Here is a 27,025-nt window from a genome sequence, read left to right on the forward strand (position 1 = left end):
GGCCTTCTAGAATAGTGGGATGGCCTATTAAAGACCCCATTACAGCACCAGATAAGAGACAATGCCTCAAAAAAAAAGGCATTGTTTCTATTCTACACTGTATAATCTAGTCCTGAATCAGCTATCAATACATGGTCATGTTTCTTCCTGTTAGCATACATGGGTCCAGAAGTTGAAGAGCTAATCACCTCCTTCATAACACAACTAATGACTAATCCACACGTTGTTTGTCTTGTAGCTCTATTATTTAAGTAGTCTTGGTAACTCAAGGAATGAATGGATCTACCAGAAGAATTAAATTAAATTAGAAGATGAGACCCTCACTGGACCATTTGGAAATCCTCATGTCACTGAACAAACAGGAGAAAGGAGAGTTAAAATGTTGACTAGCGAGATGGATGTTAATTTTCAGGAGGAGATAGCGTTAGACAGATACTGCTCCACAATGGGGACAGGAAATCCTCAGGAACGGTCCCTGGTATGGCTATGTCCAAAGGTAAGATTAACGGATGACAGAGTAATCCAACATAAACAAGATCACTAAGAACTCAGATCCCTCAGGAATAGTTTTGGGTCGCGTCATTGTGTAAAGCACCTTTTGAGGGTGAGGACAGGAAGAAGACCTTGGGTAAATGGCCAAGTGTCTGCTCTGGGGCCCAATGTAAGGAAAGGAATGAGTGTCACGATTCTCCTCTCCCCCCACACACACCCCTCCACCAACACGTTTCCCATGCTGAGCTTTCATCCCCTCTCACGCGCCTGCCTGCCCCTCAGCACAGCCAGTCCTGTTCAAATCATACTTCTGAGGAAGCGTCCATCCTTGCTTTCTGAGCCCTGCTCACCCCCAGGGTGAGTGATGCTCCCTCCTGGGGCATCTGGGTTCCTCTGGCCTTGCACTCCTCATCCTGTCAGCACGTCCGCGCTCATCACCTCCTGGAGACAGAAGCTTTTGACCTCTCTCTCACACCTGCTGCCCAGTGGCCGGCATGGCACAGGTGCTCAGGAGCCAGCTGCAACCGGAGCCCAGAAGGCAGAGTGGGAGTGGGCACTGGCCAAGGGGCATGGTGACCCCCAGGGGGGCTGTTGAGGACTCTGCCAGAGCTGCATCCTGGGGACTCCAGGCAGGCAGACTCCAGCCGCATGACACTCTAATGCTACCAAACCCCCAATCCCTTGTAGAGTAAACACAGATCCCAGATCCAAATAGGGCTTCCCAGATGGCACCAGTGGTAAAGAACCCACTTGCCAATGCAGGAGACATAAGAGATGTGGGTTCGATCTCTGGGTCAGGAAGATACCCTGGAGAAGGAAATGCCCACCCACTCAAGTATTCTTGCCTGGAGAACCCCCTGGACAGAGGAGCCTGGTGGGCTATAGTCCACAGGGTTGCAAAGAGTCAGACACGACTGAAGTGAGTTAGCACACATCACTCACCAGGTTCAAATAGCAGCAAAAGAGCTGATATCAGAGGCCAGGAGTCTGGGGGAAACAGCTCTGAATGGGGATAGGGTGGGAGGGAAGCAAGTCTCTGTGCTTAGAGGTGCGTAAGCAGTCATGACAGTGAAATATTGAATAATAACAGTACAATTCCATTGTTAAATCTGCTGCCCAGAGCCATGCACTCGGTTGAAAAATTCACGTTTCCGTTTTGAAAACAAGACAACAAAAACTCTGAGAATGTGAGTACCTCCCCAGGAGGCACAGCCAGCCAACGGCCTCACCACATGTGAGGAGCTGCATGCACCTCCACCGCTGGGGCTCGTTCCACCGTGCCCTGATGTTACCACGTAAGAGCAGGACAATATGAGGGGAAGAAGCCCGCGTCTGTACTCCTGCATTGGGGTTACAGGATGCACAAAGGACTGCTGCATAACAATTGCTCCAAAACTTAACAAATTAAAATAGCCAGCATTTTTTACCTCACACTCAGCTAGGTGGTGCTGCCTCAGGGCCGGGCTTGATCTTGCAGTCGTGATGTCAGTATGGCTGTGGGCACTGAAGGCTTGGCCAAGGTTGGAGGAGCTGCTTCCAAGATGTGGCCCTCATTGTGCTGTTGGCTGGAGGCCTCAGGTCCTCACCCTGTGACCTCTCCACGAGGCTCTCAGACTGTCCTCTCAACATGGCAGCCAGCCAATATACACATATTTACTTATTTATTTTTGGCTTCACCACTTGGCATGGTGGGTTTTAGTTCCCCCACCAGGAACTGAACCTGCACCCCCAGCATTGGCAGCGTGGACTCTTACCCCTTGGACTTCCAGGAAGTCCCCAAGTCTTAGTGCTTTTTATGATCTAGTCTCTGAAGTCCCACATGGTCACTTTCACTTTATTCTATTCATTAAACTTACCTGTAGCATTTTGCATTCCCACCAACAACTCAAGAGCATTCCTGTAGCTCCAGATGCTCACTAGCATTTGGTGAGTCAGAGTTTGGGCCGTTGTAATAGGTATGTAGCAGTTTCTGGTTTTACTTTTTATTTCCCTGAGGACATATGTTGTGGAGCATCTTGTAAAATGCTTATTTTCCATTTGCATAACCACTTTGATGAAGTATCTGTTAAGGTCTTTGACCCACTTTTTAATTGATTGTTTCTTTCCTTCATGCTGAGTTTTAAGAGTTCTTGTATATTTTGAAAAACAGTCCTTTATCAGATGTGTCTTTTGCGAAATAGTTTCTCCCAGCCTTGGCCTTTCTTCTCATTCCCTTGACATTGTCTTTCACAGAGCAGACCTTTTTTGTTTTGTTTTTTTGAGTAGAAGTTTTAAATTTTCATGGAAGCCATTGCCATTAAAAAGAATGAAAAACACCACTTGCAGCAACCTGAATGGAGCTAGAGAATGTCACACTGAGTGAAGTAAGTCAACAGAGAAGGAGAAATATCATATGATATCGCTTATATGTGGAATCTAAAAAAAAAGCAAACAATGATCCCGATGAGCTTACTTACAAAACAAACAGACTCACAGACTTTGAGAAAGAGTTTATGGTTGTTGAGGGGAAGAATAGGGGGAAGGCCTAGTTAGGCAGTTTGGGATGGACATGTACACACTGCTATATTTAAAATGGGTAAACAACAAGGACCTACTGCAAAGTGCATGAATCTTTGCTCAACTGCTATGTGGGAGCCTGGATGGGAGGGTGTTTTGGGGGAAATGGATACATGTGTATGTGTGGTGGAGTCACTTTGCTGTTCACCTAAAACTATCACAATATTGTCTGCTAATCAGCTGTACCGCAATACAAAATAAAAAGTTAAAAAGAGTTTTAATGGAGTCCAGCTGATCAATTATTTCTTTCTTAGATTCTTCCTTTGGTGTTGTACTTAAAAAGTCATCACCATAGACAAGGTCATCTTAGGTTTTCTTCTCTTTTGTCTTCTAGGTGTTTTACATTTATGTCTGTGATTCATTCTGAGTTAATTTTTGTGAAAAGCATAAGGTCTGTGTCTGGATTCATATTTTTGCTTGTGGATATTCAGTTTTTCCAGCACCGTTGGTTTAAAAGACTATCTTATTCCACTGTATTGTCTTTGCACTTTCTCAAAGATTAGTTGATTATATTTATATGGGTCTGTTTCTGGGATGTCTATTCTGTTCCATTAATCTATTTGTCTATTCTTTCACCAATATTGTGTTGTATTGGTAATTGTAGCTTTATAGTGAGTCTTGAATTTGGGTAGCATAAGTCTTCCAACTCTGTTCTTCTCTTTCAATATTTTTTTGGCTATTCTAGGTCTCTTGCATCTCCATATAAACTTTTGAATCAGTTTGTCAATATCTACAAGATAACTTGCTGGGATTTTGATTGGAATTGCTTTGAATCTATATGTCACATTGAGAAAAACTGACATCTTGACAATATTGAGCCTTCCTAGCCATGAACATCAGATTAGTTCTTTTCATTTTCCCCCTGGAATTACTATTTGTGCATGGTGTGAGGTAAGGGTCAAGTTTTTCTTCTTTCCCCCTCACATTTATATCTGAGTGACCTAGTACACTTACGGAAAATACTTTCTTTCTCCCACTGTTGTGCGGGGTCACCTTTGTCATAAATCAAATGTTCAAATATGCATGGGTCTACTTCTGGGGTCTTTATTTGTTTTCAACATATATTTGCAGTTTGTTACTGCAGAATGCCAAATTACTGTGAGCTTTGTAAAAATTCTTGACTCCTGGTAGAACAAGTCTTCCCACCTTGTTTTTCTTCTTCAAGAGTTTCTTGTCTACTTTTATCCCTTTACAGTTTAAACTGAGCCTTTCAGGCTACATAAAAACATCTTTTCAGAGATTTCCCTGGTGGTCAAGGGCTAAGACACTCCCAGTGCAGGAGGCTCAGATTCAGTCTCTGGTCAGAGAACTAGATCTCACAATCTACAGCTAAGACTGTAGCCAGTGCCGCCAAATAAATAAATATTTTTTTAAAAACACCTATTGAAAATTTTATCAGAATTGCATTAACTGCACAGATCATATGGGAGAGAATCAAAAATGTTACCATGCTTCTGTTCAATATCTTTCCATTTAGTTAAATCTTTACGTTTCTCTCAAGAATGATCTTACGGTTTTCTTCAATGAGGTGTTGCTCTTTTTGCTGTTGTTAGATGTATTTCTAGGTATTCAAATGTTTTATTCGGTTGTAAACAGTGCCTGTTTAAAATGTTCATCTTTTGTTTGTTGCCAACATGTATATATATAAATAGTTTATTTTTACTGGATTTTATCCAGCAATATTGCTGAATTCATTATTCAATCTAGTAATCTATCTGTCAGTTCTTATAGATTTCCTATTTACATAGTCATTTCACTCACTAATTACAAGTCTTATTTCTTCCTTCCCAGTCCTTATGACTATTTTTTTTTGGCCATGCTGTGCGGCATGCACAATCTTAGTTTCCTGGCCAGGCATCAAACCCGTGTTTCCTGCAGTGGGATCGTGGAGTCTTAGCCACTGGACCACCAGGGAAGCCCCCCCTTACGACTTTAATGTCTACTTTTCTGGCCAGGGCCTGCAGCCCAACATTCAACAGAGGTAGCAATGAAGTGCATCCACGCTTTGCTCTAGCACTCAAAGGGAAAGCTTTCAACATCTCATCATTAAGTATGGTATTTTCCCTAGTTATTTTTAAAATAGGTAATCTTTATCAGATGAAGAAATTTTTCTTCTGTTTTAAGTTTTCTAAAAGTATGTTTAAAATCACGGATGGATGTTGAAATTTTATCAAATGCTGTTTCTAGATCAATCAAGATGATCATGTTTTTTCCTTTATACTCTGTTCATGTGATTAATTTCATTCATTAATTTCATTAATGCATCGACTTTCTAATGTTAAAACCAACCTTGGAATAAATAACTGCTTGACCTTATGTTACAAGATTCCTTTTGCTCATACTTTGTTTAGGATTTTTGCATCCGTGTAATGAGTGAGATTGGCCTGTAATTTGCCTTTCTCATAAGGTCTTATCAAGTTTGCTATCAAGGTTATGCTGACCTGATCAGGTGGTGCTCTCTCTTATTCTAGTCTCTCTGGAGGAGTTTCTGTGGGGCTGATTTTTATTTTTCTTCCATAAGTATTTGGTAAAATGCACAAATGTAGCCATTTGTGTTTGGAGTTTTGTGTGAAGTTTTAAAATTATGTATTCAATTTCATCAACAGCTATAAGACTATAAGACTATTAACAATTTTCTTTTCTCTTATATCAGTTTTGAATTGTTGGATTTTTTCTACAGTTTGTCAATTTAATCTAAATTTTTCATTATTATTGTTATGTTGTATATGCTCAGCCATGTTATTTATTTTTACTTAAATAAAATGAGTATATACAATACAGTGGTTTTTGGTATATCCCCAAAGTTGTACAATTGTCACTACTATCTAATTCAGTTAGATATCTAATTCCAATTAGAATATTTTAATTATCCCCAAAGAAACTTCATATCCATTAGCAGTGACTTCCCTCTTCCTCCTCCCCGCAGCCTCTGACAACCACTCGTCTATTTTTTGTATCTACAGATCTGCCTATTTTGGACACTTCGTATAAACGGGATTATATGGTATGCAGCCTTTGTGACTGGCTTCTTTCATTCACTGTAATGTTTTCAAGGTTTACCCATGTTGTAGTATTTATCAGCACAGCATTCCTTTTCACGGCCAAATAATATTCATTGTAGAGATACACAGCTACATTTTGTTTATCTGCTCATCAGCTGATGGACATTAATGAACACTAGTGTTTACACTTTGGGGTTCATGTGAACAATGTTGCTATAAACTTTATTTAATGAGTCTTTGCAAGGGCAAACATTTTCAGTTCTCCTGATAAATATCCAGGTTTGAACTTACTGGATCAAATAACCTTATGTTTAGTTTTTTTGAGGCACTGACAGACTTTTCCAAAGTCTGCACCATCTTACACTCCCCAGCATCGTAAGAGGGTTCCAACTTCTCCACATCTTTCCCCAAACGACTCTTGTCTGCTTTTAAAAAATCAAGTAATGTATTTATTTAATTTTATTTTGGCTGCCCTGCATCTTCACTGCAGTGCAGGCTTTCCCGAGCGGCAGCGAGCAGGGCCTGTTCTTTGCTGCAGGTCACGGACTTCTCCTTGCACTGGAATCTGGGGCACAGGCTCCGTAGTGTGGCACATAGACTCAGCTGCCCCGCGGCAGGTGGGATCTTCCCAGCTCAGGTATCAAACCCTGTCCTCCGCATGGGCGGGCAGATTCTCAGCCACGGGACCAGCAGCAAAGCCCCCTGTCTGCTTTCTGGACTCTATCCATTCTAGTGGGTATGAAGCGGTATCTCATTGTGGTTTTGATTTGAATTTCTTTAATGACTAAAAGTGTTGATCATTTTTATGTACTAGTTGGACTTCTTTTTTTTTTTTTTTAGAAATGTGTATTCAGGTCTTTTGCCAATTTTAAAATTGAGCTATTTGTCTTTTATTGTTAACTTATAAGAGTTCTTTATATATTCTGGATATGTCTTTTATCTGATACATGATTTACAAATATTTTTTCCCATTCTGTGTGTTCTGTTTTTTTACTTTCTTGTTGCTTTCTGAAACACACAAAAAAACATTTTTTTAAGTTTTTAACTTCAGTGAAGTTCAATTTATTTATTTTTTCTTTTGTTGCTTGTGCTTTTGCTGTCATATCACCTAGTAAAAGCTCATAAAGACTTAACATATCTTTACTTAAAAGAATTTTATAGCTTTAGCTCTTACATTTGGACTTTTGATTCATTTTGAGTTAATTTTTGTATATGATGAGAGGTGGATTCAAATTCATTCTTTTGTATGTGTCTTTTAATTGCTCCTCATTATCTTTTTAACACCTATAGGATCTTTGATGATGTTCCTTATTTATTTTTGATATGAATAATTTGTACCTTTTCTTTTTATCACTTAGTCTTGCCAAAGTTTTATCGATTTTGAAGTGTTAATTATATTAGTCTTTCTAAATAGTCAACTTTTTGCTTTATTGATCCTTCCTATTACATGTTTTTTATTTAATTGATTTCAGCATTATATTATTTTCCCCATTATCTTGCTGTTCTTTTTCTGACATCTTGAGATGAATAACTTATGCATTTTCAGCTTTTCCTTTTTTTCTAACATGTGCATCCAAAGCTAAAATTCTCCTCTGAGCTTGGCTTTGGCTGCATTTCGAAAAGAGTTGACTTTTTTTTTCATCATTTCGTTAAAATTTTTTCTAATTTCTGCTATAACTTCTCTTCATCCATTGGGTTATTTATATTTTAAATATTGTGCCTGCATGATGTATCTTTTTCTAACCTGATTTTCAACTTACCTATGTACTCAAGTTTAGATCTATCTCTTGGAAAGAACATATACTTGTGGTTTTTTAAAATCCAGTCTAATATTTTTGTCATTTCATTGCTGTGTTATGTCCCATTCGTATTAATGTAATTAGCAGGATATTGGCTTACATCTAACATCTTATCATGTGCTTTCCATTTTCCTATCTGCTCTATTTCCCTTTCTATTAATTTTGACTTCTTTTGAATGAATGTTTTTCTTATAAAATCTCTTCCTTTATATTAGTTTGAAAGTTACACCTTGTTTTAACCTTATTTTTAAGTTTTTCTTAAAGTTTCAAAGTCCATCTTAACTTTTCAAAACCAAATGTTAATCAGTACTTTTATTTTATTCTATAGAACACTTTAACCTCATTTGGATCCCTTTTAATTTTTGTGCCATTTTAATGGATTTTTAATTTCATATACATTTTATACTCCATGAGGCTTTTTTTTTTTTTTTTTTGGCACAGCTTGTGGGATCTTATTTCCCCAACCAGGGATCAAACCTATGCCCCTTGTAGTAGAAGCGTGGTGTCCTAACCACTGGACTGCCAAGGAGCTCCCCACAGGACATCATTATTGTTGTTTTTTTCACACAGAATCTTTTAAATCTGTCCTCATAGTTACCATTTCAATCAATCAATAGTCCTTCCTGTAACAAAACCCTGATATTTGAGATAATTTCTTTCTGTCTGGAGGAATCCCTCTAACATTTTTTACAATACAGGTCTAATCATGAAGAATTTTATTGCTTTTTGTTTGTGTGAAATTTTATTTGTTTCATTTTCTGCCAGCCAGGATGTTTTTGTTGGGTATAGAATTCCATTTTATTCTGGTTTTCTATTGCTTCTGCCGAAAAGTCAGCTGACAGTCTCATCATTGCTTCTTTGAACGTAATCTTTGTTTTTCTGTAACTACTTTCAAGATTTTCCTTTTGTCTTGTTTCTATGAAGTTTTATTATGATGTACCTACATTTGCTTATTTTATTTGCCTTTACTGGAAGGATCAAAATTAGAGCAAGGCAATGAAATGCTTACAGCCCAAAATTTAAGGATGTAGTCAATCACGGGGTCATGCAAGTGTACCTTCAACCCAATCCTGCTTACTTTAATTTGCAGTTTGGGGTCTTTAGTAATTTTGAAAAATTCTCAGGTATTATCTTTTAACATATTGCTTCTGCTTAAATTTCTTCCTACTTCACTCTAAGTTTCCCATTACATGGATTTTACATCTTTTACAGATCTATGTTTCTTACTATTCCTTCTGTATTTTCCATTTTTTAAATATCTCTGTGCTTCATCCTTGATATTGTCTTCTAGTCTACCTTCCAGTTCATTAATTATCTTTTCAGCTATGTCTAATCTGCTGTTAGAGAGTTGTTTTTCTTTGTTTGTCTGTTTGTTTTTGGCCACACTACGCAGCATGTGGGATCTTAGTTCTCCAACCAATGGTTGAAACTGTGCCCCTTGTAGTGGAAGTGCAGAATCTTAACCACTGGACCACCAGGGAAGTCCCTGCCTCTAGAGTCAATTAATTGCAATTAATGTATTTTTCAACCCAAGAATTTAAAAATTTCTAACATATCCTTTTAAAAAATATGATATAGTAGCTTTTTTAAAGTTTCCAGTTCTCTGCAGAAATTCTGAATCTTGTCTTTTATCTCTTTAAACATGTTAAATAAGGATATTTAAAGTCTGTGTTTGGTAACCCAACAGTTGAAGCCTTTGTGGCTATTTGTCTGTGTTAGTCACTCAGTCATGTCTGACTCTTTGTGACCCCATGGCCTGTAGCCTGCCAGGCTCCTCTGTCCATGGAATTCTTCTGGAGTGGGTAGAATACCAGTGCCAAGAATACTGGAGTGGGTTGCCATTTCCTTCTCCAGGGGATCTTCCCAACCAAGGGATCGAACCTGGGTCTCCCGCAGTGCAGGCAGATTCTTTACTGTGGGCTATCAGAGAAGACCCTTTTGATATTTATCATTTGTCTATTGTTTATGTTGCTTTACCCCTTTATGTAGCACTTTCCTATTTATTGTGTGCTGAATAGTATACTTGAAAAGTTGTACAGGTATTTTTGTGGCCTAGCTAATATCTTCCTCCAGAGAAGGGTTGTGTTTCTTTCTGCCAGGAACTTGGGGCACCAGCAGTTTGGACAGTGTTACTTCTGAGGCGTGAGGTCGTCAGAAGCCTTGGCCAGCATCTCTGTTGTCTTGGTTTTCTCTTCTGGATCAGCAAACACCACCAGCCTCTCTCTCCAGATTTCTGTCATTTCCTGCTAATTCCTTGTCATTTTTCACTACTTTGTTAAATCTCTGATGGCTTTAATCAAATTCTCAAGATATTTTGTCCAGATTTTTTTAGTTACCTTCTGCAGAAGGGTTTACCCCAACTTATCTGTTATACCATTACCAGGTAAGGGAATTCTCCCTTTCTTTTCATTTTCCACTTCATTTGTGTGAGCATTTACTCCACATCTTTAAGAATTTTTTCTTTTTCCTTTTGGCAGTGCTGGCTCTTTGTTGCAGTGTGTGGGCTTCTCTTATTGCAGTTCATGGGCTTGGTTGCCCCATGGTATGTGGGATCTTAGTTTCCTGACCAGGGACTGAACCTGAGTCCCCTGCCTTGGAAAGTGAATTCTTAACTACTGGACCATCAGGAAGTCCTAAAAATGTTCTAGACGTATACTTTCACATGGCTGGATAGTATTTCATCCAAAGGCTAAGCCAATGTTTATTTAGTTTTTTGTCTTCAGCTGGACATTTTGAGTTGTATGTCTTGCTATTACTCAGGGTTCTCAATTACAAATGATGGTGTACCAGTTAGTTTAAGCAGAGGATTTCTTAACAGAGTGGATATTATCTCTGCGAGAGCCAGGGGACCTGGTTGGGTGCCACGTAGCCAGGAACAACGGTAGACAAGGACAGTTCCTTCCCAGATAAAGGGATGAACCTTGGTGGTATGGCTGCTACTTGGTCGCTATGACGCTGGGGCTCATCTAGAGCCTGTACCTGAGCAGCCCCACCCCCAACGTTGTGTCCATCCTCAACAAATGCTGCTTCCCTTCTCAGAGACATGTCTCCTCGGCAGAGCCCAGGCACACGTGGAACCCAGCACCAACAGAGTCTGGCCCAGCCATAGAGGAATGCCTGCTAGAAGGGAGAGGTGTGAAGCACGCCAGTCCTCCTCACACTCAGCATCTCTCCTCTGCAGCCTGATGTTTCCAGGAGCGACCATCACCCTATGGACATCTCTCTCCAGGTGTGTCCTTCTTGGAGTGTGTCTTACACAGAATATGAAGCAACTCAGACTCGGCTGAAAAAGCAGGACCTCCTGTGATCCATCTCAACTTGGAGAACATTGAACCATGTCTCCTTTTGGCCTTGATTAGGCGGTATACTCCTTCGTGGATCACAGCTTTGTCATGGCAAAGGGGCTTCCATAACTCAAGGAGATCAAACCAGTCAATCCTAAAGGAAATCAATCCTGAATATTCATTGGAAGGACTGATACTGAAGCTGAAGCTCCAGCTCCAATAGTTTGGCCACCTGATGAGAAGAGTTGACTCATTGGAAAAGACTCTGATGCTGGGAAAGATTGACGGCAGGAGGAGAAGAGGGTGGTAGAAGATGAGATGGTTGGATGGCATCACCAACACGGTGGACATGAACTTGAGCAAACTCCAGGAGATGGTGAAGGACAAGGAAGCCTGGTGTGATGCAGTCATGGGGTCGCAAAGAGTCAGACCCGACTAAGTGACCCAACAACAATAGGAGGTATAACCGGTGGGAGAGGAGTAAGGAGGAACAGGTGGCCACAGGGACAAAACTTCCCTAGTGTTTAGGGGCCCAAGGGGCTGTGAGAAACTGGTGCTAAGAAGATTTTCCATGCTCATCCCTCTCCATTGTTCTATGCAGAGAGGGTGTCCTCTAAAGGGCGGTAACCTGTATCCGGAGCCTCTGTTCAGACACAGGCCTGTTAGGACCACAGATGGTCCCATGTGGCATAGAATTCCTTGAAGGATGCTCTCCAGATGTATTCTCAGAGATCTGCAAATTATCTACAATAGTTTAAAACTGGGGAGCTTCTACCTCTATGCTAATCCAAAGGATTAATAGACTCATCAAATCATCTCATCACTTAGCATGCTCACATATCTTATTGTCTTTAAATTATGAAATATTTGATACTATGAGAGAAAACATATTACAAATAGGTTGATTACAAGCTATAAAAATTAGCCTCCAATTATAATAAGTAAATTGATTAAAAATAAATAAATAAATAAAACATTTGTGAATCCATCACCCAAATTATGATCCAAAACACCATCATCATGAGGCTTCTTGTCCTGTTCCCCTGTGTTCAATCAAAGTTCAAAACAGAGATGAAACTGGAAAGTGCCCTGGGCAGACAGAAGCTTGCAAGCCCGGCACACCTAGCTTATTTCATAAACGTAAGTGAAACAAGGTCAGCTCGCTTCTTGTAAATGCCTCTGACAGTCATAAAAGAAACTTAAGTCATCTTCCTAAAATGGTATAAGATAACAACTTTTAACCAATTCCCTGCCATCGGAAAAGTCCCACTTTAATAACTGGTCACAGTAAAAGGTTAAACAGCGTCCCCATTTTCACTTTATAAACCATCATGTGACACAAGCATTATCAGTTTGGGCTTTGAAAGCTCCCAGTTTGCGAACTGTTCTTTTCTGTACTATAAACTCTAAGTAGGATTTTATTGATCTGGTTTCCATGGTTACTGTTCTGGATTTTTGACGCCTGCCTCCATAATCTACACAACACTCTTGGAAGCTTGTTTCATAGCTACATACTTTGTGGGGTTTTGTCACAGCCTATATGTCTCTAAAATATACTTGGTTAGTTTGGGTTATTTTCACCTTAAAAAAATAAGACTCTACACATTGTTCTGTGATGCTTTTACTTCCCCTCAGACTAACTTTCCTAAGAGTCATCATGCTGATAAACCCACCTCCAGTTCACTTGTATTCACTTCTGTGTCAGATTCCATGATGTGACCATCTTGCTAATTCTTGCACAGCCTGCTCCCGGGGCCCGTCAGGCGTACGCCCTGTTTGAGCTTTGGGAATCCTGTTACTGAGTCTTCAGGAACACTCACTGGGCTTGTCCAGGGCCTACCCCACAAGTGGGGCTGACGTGTTGCAAGGCAAATGAATCTTCGATCTTATCAGAGAATGCCAAACTGCTTTCCACGTTGGCCGTGCTGCCTCATGATGTTAGGGCTGATAGAAGTCGAGAGATGCCCTTGAGATTAAATCAGCCCTCCGTCTCTGCGAGTTTCACATCCCCAGATACAGAGGTCCAACTACACAGAAATGGGGAAGACAGCATGGGAACCCATGCCCAGCTCCAAGGTCAAGCTCTCTCCCCCACTTAATTGGTCTAATTGATCACTGAATACAAAGTTAACGGTTGATAAAAAAACAAGGTCCTACTGTAGAGCCTAAGGAACTATCAATATCCTGTGATACCCTGTGATGGAAAAGAGTACGAAAAAGAATATATACACACACACACATATATACAGGGTATAAGGCAATCACTTTGCTCTGCACCAGACGTGAACACAACATTGTACATCAACTGTACTTCAATTAAACAATAATGACTTTGCAGTCCAGGCAGTGTCCAGGGCACCTTTCTGAGTGATTTACTAACATTCTGTGAGAAAGGTACTGCCCCATTAGCAACCTGCCCATTCAGAGGAAGAAGTCAAGGCAGGAAGAGATTAGAAAACACGCCTGAGGTCAAGTCAGCACCAGGGTTTGAGCCCAGGTGTTATAGCAGTGGTGACTGCATCCTTCGGTACCAAGGATACAGTTAAACCAGCCATTCATTCAGCACCCACTGTGAGCTGGGTACATGAGCCATGTGTTAGGACTACAGAGGGAAATGAGGCCTGGTTCTTGCCCACAAGATCTTTCCTAGATCTTGTCTGATCTAGGAAAATCAGACAACTAATGCACACACAAAGTGTGTGATGAGTGTTAGGAAGAAAAAATAAAAGGACTGATTTAGATACTTCTCTAAAGAAGTAATGGCTCTTTGCGTCTCCGGCCGCCGCACTGAGAGGAGTCTCCGCCACGTCCGCGCATCTGCAGTGGATGGTCGTGCGGAACTGCTCCAGCTTCTTGATTAAGAGGAACAAGCAGACGTACAGCACCGAGCCGAATAACCTGCAGGCGCGCAACTCCTTTCGCTACAATGGGCTCATTCACCGCAAGACCGTGGGCGTGGAGCCGGCGGTGGACGGCAAAGGGGTCGTGGTGCTGATGAAGCGGAGATCCGGCCAGCGCAAGCCGGCCGCTTCCTACGTGCGGACCACCATCAACAAGAACGCCCGGGCCACCCTCAGCAGCATCCAACACAGGATCCGGAAGAACAAGTACCGCCCAGATTTGCGCATGGCCGCCATCCGCAGAGCCAGAGCCATCCTGCGCAGCCAGAAGCCTGTGATGGTGAGGAGGAAGCCGAGCCGTCCCACCAAGAGCTTCTGAGCTTCTGGCCTCCCCTCCCCAGAGCAATAAAGCTGTCAGCAGCCTCAGAAAAAAAAAAAAAAAAAGTAATGACCTGGCGTTTAAGCCAAGATCTAAAATGTCCATAAAGTTAGCCGAGGGAAGTGCACGTATAGGGGTGTTTATATGTGCATATGTGGGCACATGAAGGCGGTGAGGGGAGGGGTCAAAGGGAGGAGAAATGCAAAGACCCTGAGGCAGGAAAGTTTCTGGGGTGCAGTGACCCAGAACGGGGTGAAAGAGGAAGGCGGGAACTAAGAGTTGAGGGTCCAAGAACTTTACGCTAATCTTCATGTGCCCATCCCCCCCACCCCACCATACCCCTCTCAATTCCCTGACACTAGGATTCTTGAGGAAGCAGCTGAGGTCATCCTAATCTGGAGTCATTCAGCTAAAGTCATAGGCCCTGAAACAGTTGGATTCACAACCCAGACATCATCCTGCATCCAGGTGAGCCCTCCCCTCCTTGTGAGGCCTGAGGAGTAGGACCCTCGGGGCGGGGGGTTCCAGAAATGTTTACCATGAGTGTAATATCAAAGAGCTCAGCAGCCCTCTGACCAGGGACCATTCCTTACTAACACGAGTAAGTAAAGTGAAGTGAAGTCGCTCAGTCGTGTCCAACTCTTTGAGACCCCACGGACTGTAGTCCACCAGGCTCCTCCATCCATGGGATTTTCCAGGCAAGAATACTGGCGTGGGTTGCCATTTCCTTCTCCAGGGGATCTTCCCGACCCAGGGATCGAACCTGGGTCTCCAGCACTGCAGGCAGACGCTTTACCATCTGAGCCTCCAGGGGAGCCCACTCACACGAGAGGTGTACGGAGACAGAAGCTCCAAGAAGGGCCAGAGACGCAACACGAGACTCTAGTTCAGGCCAAAGGGCACGTCCTGGGCTTGAATCTCAGATTTGCCCCTTGCGGGCTTCCCTGATGGCTCAGAAGGCGAAGAATCTGCCTGCAAAGTGGGAGACTCGGGTTCGATCCCTGGGTCAGGAGGATCTCCTGGAGAAGAAAATGGCAAGCCACTCCAGTACTCTTGCCTGGATAATCTCACAGACAGAAGAGCCTGGCGGGTTACAGGCCATGGGGTCACAAGGAGTCAGACACAACGGAGCAGCTAACACTTTCACTTTACTTTGCTTCTCGTTAGCTCTGTGACCTCAGGTAAGTTACTCAACCTCTCTGTGCCTCTACTTCCCATCTGCAAAATGGGAATACTCATGAGACTGACCTCTCAAGGTTGTCATGAGGCTTCAAGCAAGTAAGTCAGCAAAGGCTTCCGAGTTTTCCAGGCAGAGCAGCCACTGGGGCCTGGACGATGCTGGATGCTGGGGGAGGTGACGCTGTCAGGGCCCAGGTCTACAGCCCTTCCCGCCCCACCCCTCACCCCTCGTGGGACACTCCGGGGGGCAGGGGGATCCCGGCGCAGCTGGGAGTCTGCTCAGGAGCTCAGCCCCTGTAGAGGGGCCCAGCGCCCCATGGAATCCACCTCCAGGGCCTCGGCACTGGCAGCAGGCCCGGTGTCCGCGGAGGGCACTGGTGTGGAAGCATTTTAATGTTTTTTAAATACATAATCTGGGATTAGATGCCGATTCACATGACCTTTGTCCGCTCTTGCCTGGAGCCACTGCAGTAGGAGTTAATAAATACTGGAGGAAATGGGAAGGCTGGCAGGGTCCAGGCTTGGGCCGGGTGGGAGGGAAGCTTTATGCCCCAGAGGGGGTTATACGTCCCCTCTGCCTGAAACACTTCTGGCTTCCCTCTGCTCACAGCAGACAGAGGTCCTGGTCTAGATGCTCAGCTGGATGCACCAGAGATGGTCTGGCTGATGTTCCCGAAGTCCAGCGCTGTTTCCTGCAACAGCCTGTCTCAGAGAGGGTCCCAAATCTGGGGAACAAACCACCTGTCTTGTTTTCAGAAAAATGTTCCATGCTGGTTCTCCAACTGTGTCAGCAACAGCACCACCAGGAACTAGTGACAAATGCCCAGGCCCCACCCTGGGCCTACAGAATCAACACCCAGGCGGAACTCTGCTTTCTGCTCCAGCAGCTCCCCAGGGGACCCTGAGGTGCCCCCAGGGAGGTCAGGGAAGATGCGTGAAGGGTGGGGCGGCAGGATGAGGCAGGAGCCTGGGGTCAGGCCCCCACTCCCCTCATGCCCATCCGGCTGGCACTGTGCCCGGTGTCAGCTTGCCCACCTGGAGCGGGGACATGACAGCAAGTCCCTCACCTGCATCTCATGACTGGTCTAAGAACCAGTAAGATGCCACAGATGAGAACACTTCAGAAGTCTAAGTGCCTGGTCCGTGACGTTGATTAACGCTGCCTGTCAGCCGCCGCTCCACTTCCCCACCCTCCACTCATGACCTGGGAAGGGCCAGAGCCGCGGTCTCTAAGTCACACGTTTTCCCCGTGGAACCTCTGGACAGCCTCAGGGGGTCCTGAAACCTACACTTGAGCAGAACTGTGAGAGTGTAAGGGGGGCATTCCTCTGGAGAAAAGGTCATTCAGATCCCAAGCCAAGCCCCGCTGATTACGGTGGGCATCTGTGCCCACCCCCTCAGCCACGGCTGCTGAGCACCCAAAGCCGGCGCAGGGGCTTCCTGGCAGCCTTGGGCTATGGGGGGCAATGGCAGCAGGGGCCAGAAACCCAAATGCAGAGACGGCACATCTGCTCCGGGTAGTGGGAGCTGGGCACCAGGCCCGGGGGTGGGGAGGGGGTATCGGGGCGCTCAGCTGTCTTTGTGTCCCTTTGCCCACAGCAAAGTGCCAGGCTGCAGCTTCACTTCCGACACTCACAGGCCCTCCCAGCACCTCCGCGAGGCCTGACTCAGTCAGGTTTATCCACGAGAACAGTGGCCCAAGGGGGCGAGGGAGGGAGCAGAAATTTGAAGCCAGCTCTTGATTTTTATACCAATCGTGAGCTCACGCCCAGTGGGCAGGAGGAGGTGGGCTGCAGGGCAGAAAGGGCTCACAGTCACCAGGCGGGGAAACTGAGATGCGTCACAGAACTGAAGACTCAAAATCGTTCCTACACCCAAGTGAGGCGCCAGAGACGGGGCCAGCGCCCTTTGGTTGTGCACCTGCTCCTCCTCAGGCCTGCAGCTGACAGGGCGCCCCCAAACCCTTCCCCCAGAGTTCTATCCTGCCTCCGGCCTGGTCCCTGGTCCCTAGGACACGGGCGTCCCCCTGCAGTCCCATCTACCGACCTAATGAGATCCCCAACATAGCCCCTCAGTCCTTCAGAAATGTGGCCTTGTTCTGACGTCCCAGAGACGCGATATGCTACCTACAGGGCACGGCAGCAAGAAAGACCGCTTGGATGTCAGAAATTGAATTAAGTCTCATTTATTCTAGGGCAAACTCAAAAGGGTTTTTGTGTTTCCTTTTTTAGCAAATCCTAGCACATTATTAACAAAAAAAGAAAATCTGTACATTTGCCATGATACACTTGAAAGTGAAACAAATAAGATATAAATACAGATATGGATGTAACATGAAAAAGCCCCCAAAAAAACCAAAACCAACAAACAAAAACCCAACCTGGGGATGTGGGGGACCATGCGTGTGAACAGTGCCAACAAAACTATTTTGGTGGTGGATGTTTTTCAGAGCGTTGTTCTCATTTTCAAATATCATCGTTAGCAAAGTCTTGGTGAGGTTCTACAAAGTTCTTATTTGCTCTTCTTTACTGTGTAATATTATGCTTGATAAATAAAGGGCGGCGGGGAAAGAAAAAGGTTGAGGAGACAAATCAGGTGCAGCTGCGTCGCCTGCATGGCTGAGAAGCTAGTGGGGCTACGGCAGGCGCCTGTGGCTACGGCGCCCCAGGAAGGCGTGAGCCTCCCCCGGCCACAGCGCGGGGGGAAGCAGGAGCCCGGCGCCCCGGCCCAGTGGTGGCATCGGCGGGCTTCTCGAGGCCCCGGACAGTCGGGCGAACGGGGGAGGCAGACGGAGTTTTGGGCGCTTTGCTCGCTTGCGTTCTGCTGTTTCATCCAGACAGGAGGCCTGCAGGGAGGCGGCGGCCAGGCAGGGCAGTTGCAGCTGTCGGTTGAGGGGGTGGCCCCCTGAGGCTGTGTGGCTGCATGCGAGCCTCCTCCCAGGAGGCCCAGAGACCTGGGCACGGCGGCTCCCTCTGGGCTGGGAGACCGAGGTTGGGCAAGTGACATTCAAGGCGAGCCCTTTGTGAGCGCCAGGAGGACACGCGGCCATGCTCAAGGTCCTTCCCGACTCCGGGCAGGGGGCCACAGCAACCTGGGTGTCCACGAGCTGAGGGAGAAAGGCCTTTCTACACACACTAGGCAGGAAAAAAAGACAGTTTCTGCCCCAGAAGAGTCATCAGACACTTGGACTTGTTTGTAGGGGGTAAGAAAGAGACCCCGAAAGCGACATATGAACAAACGGTATTTATCAATGAAAGTAAGGCCTGGTCCTGCTATGTTTTGAGCCAAAAGAGTCAACTATGTTTGATCACTTAAAACACACCCCTGAAGTTCTCTCAACAGCAGCAGCAGGGCACCTCCTACACGTGCAGGATACCCCCTACACACACCCACACACACACACCCACACACACACGCAGCGAAGGCACCCCAGCCTCACTGCTCCTGGACCTCCATTTTCAGTGCCTATTTCCAAATAAAGTATCTAAAATAAATTCTGAATGAAAACAAGTTGCGTTCTGCTACAGTGTCTTTCAGGACTTCCAACGTCAAGGCTAGAGGGTCTGCGGAGCTCAGAGGTGGGACCCATACAACCTGGCAGTTGCCGAGATTCTGCACCTGACCAGCAAACACCTCATTAAAAATTAACATCAGAACAGGCATGGGGAAAAGAACAGAACAAATTTCCATAAGGAAATATGGAAAAACCAGTTCAGTTTAGAGAGTCTAAAATGTTTCCATGATTGCAAAAAGAATTTCCACTTGGTTTGAAGAATTTTACTCAAAACTTAGTTACACAGACTTGAGATCTGTAGTTACTTTTACTGAAGCAATGAAACTCTCAAGAAAACATTTTAAGGGGTAAGTTTCTCACTGAAGGAAAAATAGACTCTAAACTGGTTCAAATCCTGTTTTTCTGCAATTTGCTGCACATCATAATTACTTTTTCCTTAAACCATGATTATTTCAACAGATGATCGAGGAAGTACTTCACAAAATTTTAAAAAATGATCCTGATAACCTGGTCTCTCTAGGTTTTTCTTTGATCTCAATCCCAAATTAAACAAAGAAGTAAAAACGGAGATGGCAGAGTTGCCAACTGTCAGAAGGACAGAACACTGGAATCAAGCAGCCTGGGCGCAGCTTGCGGAAAGGAGGCCAGACTAGACTTGAGCCTCCAGGGGCGGTGTGTTCCACAGCATTTCCCAGATCTCAGCAGCGAAACCAGCAGCTCCTCTTGTGTTTTCAATGCTGCGTGAAGGCCCACTTCAAGCACACGCTAACTGAGGCTATCGATTTACCTTGATTTCTGTGCCTGGATCTCAACTGTCATCACAGATCTCTGCCCCAGCAGCTCTGGGGCAGGGGTGGCGTCAGCGGGGCTGTTTGGAGGAGCCGGGAGCCCATCCTGGAAGGAGGCAGTAAAGGGTGCCAGCCCCCAGGCTGCAGAGTGTAAGCAAAATATCACATGTTCTTTACAAGGCCATCTTCAGGCTTCTTTCCCATTTCTTGCCAAGACTTGATTCATATTCTTAGTAGTCTCAAAATGCAACCTAAAACATATAAAACCCTTTCGTGGTATCAGTTGTGAAGGGCGTGGGCTCTGCCCCACACAGGCCAGATCCAGAGGGAAGGGAGCCAGGATGAAAGAGAAACACAACTCAATACAACCTCCTCAAACCTGTTATTAACTGAAGAGAAAACGCTACTTTCTACCATGTATGGGCTAGCGAGCTCTGACTTTTAAGAACTGCGCCCCACGCGCGGGTTCACCACCTCAGCGGCTGGACAGGCGGCCTGAGGACGGCTCTTCTCTCACCCCTTTTGTTTTGCTCTGTAGGGAGATGGAACACAGGCCTTGCTTCCCTTACATTCAGTACCAGTATGACTCTACGCAAAAGCTGGAAGGGACCAAAATACTGACTGTAATAAATATTTGCGGGCCTCCTGGTCCCGACTGGGCCGCCGACGGGGGGTGGGGGATGGCGGGGAGGCCCCCGAGGCGCCGCCGACCGCCCCCAGGGCTGCAGGGACTCTGGCGTTGCATCAGCTGTGGGCCGAGGCGTCGGAGGAGCTGCTGCTGTTGCTGTTGGTGGCCTGCGCCCTCTTTATGTATAAGTTGAGCAGCTTCATCTGCAAAGGGAAAACGCAAATGGGTGAGAAGGCAGGGGACCACAAAGTCAGCAACAGAGCCCAGGTGACCGCAAGGAAACAGCACGTCCCTCACTGCAGAAAGTCACTGCACAGACACTCCCTAAGTGCCTGCCGGGGCCAGCGGGCGGTCGGGGGGTCAGATTAGAGGAGGGGGCGTGAGAGGTTATCAGGGAGAGGGACACGTGCTACCACGAGGCGGGCCTCAGGGCTGCCTGCAGAAAGGCTCTCCAGAGGCAGCCGGTGCGGCTCCACCCAAGCGAGCAGGGGGAGAGGCTGCAATGCCTACTCCCCTGGGGTAAAGAAACGAAGCCAAGGTCAGAGGTCAGGTTTTCTATCCTCACACCTCTGTAGAAGTTGCTCCTTCCCCATCACACACTCGTCTGTACCTGCTTCTGTCCACGGACACGACACCTGCTGAGGTACACAGCATCCGAGGCCCACCTTCAGGCTGCCCCCATCTGCACCCTTGGTCCTCCTGCCCCTGGACCCCGCTCTGCCCACTGTGGCTCAGCATATGCTGCCTTATGCTGGGGGCGGCAGTGGGCTGGATCCTTCCAACAAGACTCAGTCTCCCAGAGGTCAGATGCTGCTTCACTATACAATATGCCCTCGTTGGGCACAGTGCTTCCCCACAACAGGCCTTCGACGTCTCACATCTCACGTGGTTCTAACTTGAGCCCCCTGGACCCTCAAAACACCTAAAGCAGCATGTAACATACATGCTAGTGAAGTGAAAGTCACTCAGTCGTGTCTGACTCTCTGCGACCCCATGGACTGTTATACAGTCCATGGAATTCTTCAGGCCAGAGCACTGGAGTGGAAAGCCTTTCTCTTCTCCAGGGGATCTTCCCAACCCAGGGACTGAACCCAGATCTCCTGCATTGCAGGCGGATTCTTTAGCAGCTGAGCCACAAGGGAAGCCCAAGAATACTGGAGTGGGTAGCCTATCTCTTCTCCAGCTGATCTTCCCGACCCAGGAATCAAACCAGGATATCCTGCATTGTAGGTAGATTCTTTACCAACTGAGCTATGAGGGAAAGTTCTTAGAATATTTGTTGAATACCAATAACCTCATGTCAATAGTGCGCCTGACCATATTAAGAATAAAAAAACCCAGGTATTTGTAGAAGTAGAATGCCCATGAAGGTCTACATAACACACAACTGGTAAGATTAAGGGAATTAGTAAATATTTACTGACCACAGCTCTTTATTTGCTGTCTCTAAACAGGCTGTGAGGCTGGGACATGTATAAGCCAACCCGTGGAGCAGCGGCGGGTCTTGGGGAGCCGTGAAGAGATGCTCAGAGTAGAGCACGTGCTGCAGGAGAAGGCGGGCCCCCAGAAACCAGTGGGAGCAGGCCAGCACCCCGCAACGCTCCTCACGAGGTGCCGTCTCCCTGAGCCCCAGCAAGGCGCGCGGTCAAACAGACACGGAGCCCGGAAGGTAAGGCTGGTCTGAGAGCTCTGCCCTGCGTGTCCTGGAGTTGGCTGGCTTCATGCAACAGCCCATCTGGGGTCTCACCACGTCAGGACTTAGCTCTTTTCAACTGCAGGGGAGCGTGCCATGACTTCACACTACATATCCCAGCTTGTCTTTCATTCCACACCTTTCAAAATCTTAGACCTTTTAACGTAACATTCAGCACGCTGGCCAAGGTGCTTTCACTTTACACAAGGTATCTTAATGCTCCGAGCCTCAGGAGGATGTGACCAGGGCCAACCAGCTTCCAGAGAAACCCTGGTACATTCAACGAAGTACTGGCCTGAGGCTCCACAGATCCAGCAGAGTTCTAGAACCAACTCCAGCACTAGTTCTGTGACCTCAGGTAAACATTTCCTGCGCCTTGACTCAACCACCTGCAAAATAAGTGATACCCCTCCCAGGTAGCTCCCTGTTTAGAAAACATGTCTCCTGAGTCCCTGCTCTTTCTTCTACCCAAGGAGCTGCTCCTGCCTGGAGCTCACCCTTCCCCTCCTCCCGAGCCAGGCCGAGGCCAGTCCCGCTTCCTCCAGGAGCTCACCCTTTCCTCCTGCTGCAGCAGGCCCCTGGCCCAGCACCAGAACCTGTCTCACGGGGCCCACCGGCCGCTCCCGGACCTCTGTACAAGTCCCCCGCATGTGCCAGTCCTGATCCTCAGCTCTATCTGATGCTACTTCAGGGGGAACAAGGGTTTGTCTCCCACATGCTGAGGGCAGCAGGTTCCTAATACGCACTTACTGAATCGAATATTTTTTAAAGAAGAAAAAAGTGACCTAGAAAACAGGATAGTTATATTTCTATGAAAGACAGGTTAAAATGAACTTCTAAACATTGTTAATAGTTATTTGCAACTCAGAACCCCTTGTGAGCCCTGAGTTTACAAGCTTTAATCATATTTGAACCTCAAACCAAGCTGAGGTAGGCAGAACAGGTTCTCCTATTTTACAAATGAAATGGCTGGGATTCAGAGAGCTTGCTCAATGAGTTGGTATATATTCAAATTACAGGATTATAACTTTAGATGTCAACTGTAATCCACAAAGAAAACAGGTATAGAATATACACAAAAGGAAATGAGAAAAGAATTAAAACGTTTCAGTATAAAAAGAAAATACACAAAAAAACCAATAATACAGAAAATGAGGGGCAAAAAGCTATTATACATACAGAAAGCAAATACAAAAATGACAGAAATCTCTTCCTTATCAGTAAGTACTTTAAATGTGAATGAGTCAAACTTTCCCATCAAAAGACAGAGATCAGCAAAATGGATTTTTAAAAAAAGCATGATTCAACTATATTTTGTCTACTAGAGACTCACTTTAGATCCAAAGACACAAATAGTTCAAAGTGAAAGAATGGAAAAGGATATTACATGCAAAGAGTAACCAAGAGTACAAGGTAGCTATACTAATATTAGGCAAAATACAGCTTAAATCTAAAAAGGTTATAAGAAACAGAAAGATTAATAAAAGATCCACAAAGCAGGAAATGACAATAAATAATTATACCTCTAGGAATATACCATCAAAGCATTTAAGCAAAAACTGACAGCACAGAAGGGAGCAACAGTTTCACGATGATAGTTGGGAGACGTCACTATTCCACTGTGGAGGGTTTGAACAACACAGTAAATCAACTAAATATAAAAGAAATATGCAAAACCTCTGCCTAAGATGAGACCTTCCCAAGATAGACTATATGTTAGGCCACAAATTGAATCTCAATAAATTAAAAAAGAGGTGTCACAAAGTACCTTTTCCGACCATAATAGATGAAGTTAGATTAGTAACAGAAAGAAAACTGAAAAATCCCCAAGTTTGTGGAAACTGAACCACACATTCCAACAACCAATGGGCTGAAGGATAAATCACAAAGGAAATTAGAAAGTATCTTGAGACAGGTGACAATGGAAACACAAGCAGAAGGGATGCAGCGAGAGCAGTGCAGCGAGGGAGACCCACGGCGATACGGGCGACACGGCTTCCATTTAAAAAAGGGAGGGAGACGGGTGTCAACAGCCTAACTTTACACATCTTAAGGGACTAGAAAAAGAATAAACTGAACTTCAAGCTTTCAGAAGGGAGAACAGTAATAAAGATTAGATAATTGAAACAAAAACTAGAGACAACAAAGCCAAAAACTGGTTCTTTAAAAAAAAAAAAAAAAAAAAAATCAACAAAACTGACAAACCTTTAACTAATGAAAAAAGAGAAAAGACTCAAACTATTGGTCAGAAACAGATGTGGGGACGCTATGACTGAGTCTACGTAAATCAAAGATATGATAAAAATACTGTGAGGAACTGTACAAGAGCGAAGCAGGTAACCAAGATGAAACGAACAAATCCCTGGAAACACAAAACCTACCAAGACTGAGTCATGCAGAAAGAGAAAGTATGAACAGACCTGTAACTAGTAAAGAGACTGAAGCAGTAGTCGAAAATCTGAGAAAGAAAAGCCCCAGACCAGATGGCTTCACTGGTGAAATCTACCAGCATTCAGAGAACTAACACAATCCTCAATTTTTTCTAGAAAACTTAGAGGAAGAAACACTTCTGAATTCACGCTATGAAGTCAGCATCGTCCTGATAGCAAAGTCAGATAAAGATATGAAAACTACAGACCAATGTTCCTTACAAACACTGATCCAGCATACAAAAATTAATAAATATAATATACCACATTAACAGAATGAAGGGGGAAAAAAAATCAAAGGATCATTTCAACTGACACAGAAAAAGTATTTAGCAAAATTCAATACCTTTTCAAAATAAAAATAGCAGACAAACTCGGCATAGAAGGTGTACAGGCGTATTTCGTTTTGCTGTTTTCACTTTATTGTACTTTGAAGACAGTCCTTTTTTCCCCAAATTGAAGGTCTGTGAACACTCTGTGGCAAGCAAGTCCATCAGTGCCACTTTGCAACAGCACCTGCTGCCTACAAGTCACTGTCCCATTTTGGTAATTCTTACAATTATTTCAGACTTTTTCATCATTATTACACTCCTTATGGTGGTCTGTAATCAGTGTTCTTAGATATTACAACTGCAGTTGTTTGGGGTGTCATGAACCATGTCCATATGAAGACAGCACACTTCATCCACAGATGTGTATGTTCTGACTGTTGCACCATCTCCCCGTCTCTCTCCCGGTGCACGAGCCTTCCTATCTCCCCGAGACACAATACTATTGAAATCAGGCCAAGTAGAAACCCTACAATGGCCTCAAGTGTTTAAGTGAAAGAGTTGCATTTCTCTCGCTAGAAATGATTAAGCTTAGTAAGAAATGCATATTGAAAGTTTAGACAGGCCAAAAGCTAGGCCTCTTGCGTCAAACAGTTAGCCAAGTTGTGAATATAAAGGAAAAGTTCTCAAAAGAAACTGAAAGTGCTACCCAGTGAACACACGAATGATAAGAAAGCAAAAGCAAAGCAAAATAGCCTTACTGCTGATATGGAGAAAGGGGTCTGGATAGAACATCAAACAGTCACAACATGCCCTTAAAAGCCAAAACCTAATACAGATCGAGACCCTAACTCTCTTCCATTCTAGGAAGGCTAAGAGAGATGAACGAGTTGCTGGAAAAAAGTCTGAACTTGCCAGAAGTTGGTTCATGAGGTCTAAAGAAATATGCTGTTTCCCTAGCATTAAAGTGTGAGGTGAAGCAGCAACTGCTGATGCAGAAGCTGCAGCAAGTTATCCAGAGGATTTAGCTAAGACAATTCATGAAGGTGGCTACAACGAAACAACAGATTTTCAACACAGGCAAACAGTCTTATATTGGAAGAAGATGCCATGTAGTACCTCGACAGCCAGAGAGGACAAGTTAATGCCTGGCTTCAAAACTTCAGAGGCTGACTCTTATTAGGAGCTAATGCAGCTGGTGACTTTAAAATAAAGCCAGTGCTCACTTACCATTCTGCAAATCCCAGGGCTCTTAAGAATTATGCTCCATCTACTCTGCCTGCGCTCTATAAATGGAACAACAAAGTCTGGATGACAGTGCATCTGTTTACAACAGGACCGACTGAATATCCTAAGCCCACTGTTGAGACCTACAGCTCAGAAAATAAGATTTTTTCAAAATATTACTGCTCACTGACAGTGTACCTGGTCACCCAAAAGCTCTGATGAAGATGTATAAAATTAAGGTTGCTTTCATGCCTGCTAATAACACAACACCACTTTTGCAGCCCAAGGATCAAGGACTAATTTTGACTTTCAAGTCTTACTATCTAAGAAAAACATTTTGTAAGGTAATCGCTGCCGTAGTGACTTCTCTGATGGATCTGGGCAAAGTCACCTGTAAACCTTCTAGAAAGGATTCAACATACTAGATGCCATGAAGAACAAAGAAGTCAAAATACCAACATTAACAGGTGTTTGGAAGAAGTTGATTCCATCCCTCCTGGATGACTTTGAGAGGTTTAAGACTTCAGTGCAGGAAGGAACTGCAGCTGTGGTGGAAACTGCAAGAGAACTAGAATTAGAGCTGGAGCCTAAAGATAGGACTGAATCACTGAAACCTCATGGAAAAGCTTCACTGGATAAGGAGCTGCTGCTATGGATAGACAAACAAAGTGGTTTCTTGCAATGCAATCTACTCCTGGTGAAGACTGTTGAAATGACAACAAAGGATTTAGAATATTACATAAACTTAGTTGATTAAACAGAGGCAGGTTTGCGAAGACTGAGTTCAATTTTTCTACTGTGTATAAAATACTATAAAACAGTATTGCTGCTACAGAGAAACTGTTTGTGAAAGAAGAGTCAATCAATTAGGCAAACGTCATTGTTGTCTTAAAATAAGACACAGTCACTACAACCTTCAGCAACCACCACCCTGATTAGTTGGCAG

At 44.6% G+C, this 27,025-nt stretch overlaps 2 protein-coding genes across 5 annotated transcripts in view; one reads left to right on the forward strand and one right to left on the reverse strand.

The window, feature by feature from the left end:
- Positions 1–13,899: 13,899 nt before the first annotated feature.
- On the forward strand, positions 13,900–14,405 carry LOC133051024 (large ribosomal subunit protein eL28-like; the record flags this gene model as incomplete). The annotated part of the gene is made up of 1 exon (XM_061135394.1): positions 13,900–14,405. A coding segment is annotated over one exon (453 nt), but the record flags the coding sequence as incomplete, so codon positions are not given.
- A 3,295-nt stretch (positions 14,406–17,700) lies between these two features.
- Positions 17,701–27,025, reverse strand: part of CLASP1 (cytoplasmic linker associated protein 1) — a 261,865-nt gene continuing 252,540 nt past the window's right edge. For all 4 annotated transcript variants that reach the window (XM_061135374.1, XM_061135373.1, XM_061135372.1 and 1 more), the window contains one exon: positions 17,701–20,664. In XM_061135374.1, coding sequence (XP_060991357.1) covers positions 20,578–20,664 — 87 coding nt within the window. In that variant the 3' untranslated portion in view covers positions 17,701–20,577. The remainder of the gene's footprint in view (positions 20,665–27,025) is intronic.

The sequence above is a fragment of the Dama dama genome, chromosome 33 (genome assembly GCF_033118175.1).
Source record: "Dama dama isolate Ldn47 chromosome 33, ASM3311817v1, whole genome shotgun sequence".
Taxonomy (NCBI): domain Eukaryota; kingdom Metazoa; phylum Chordata; class Mammalia; order Artiodactyla; family Cervidae; genus Dama; species Dama dama.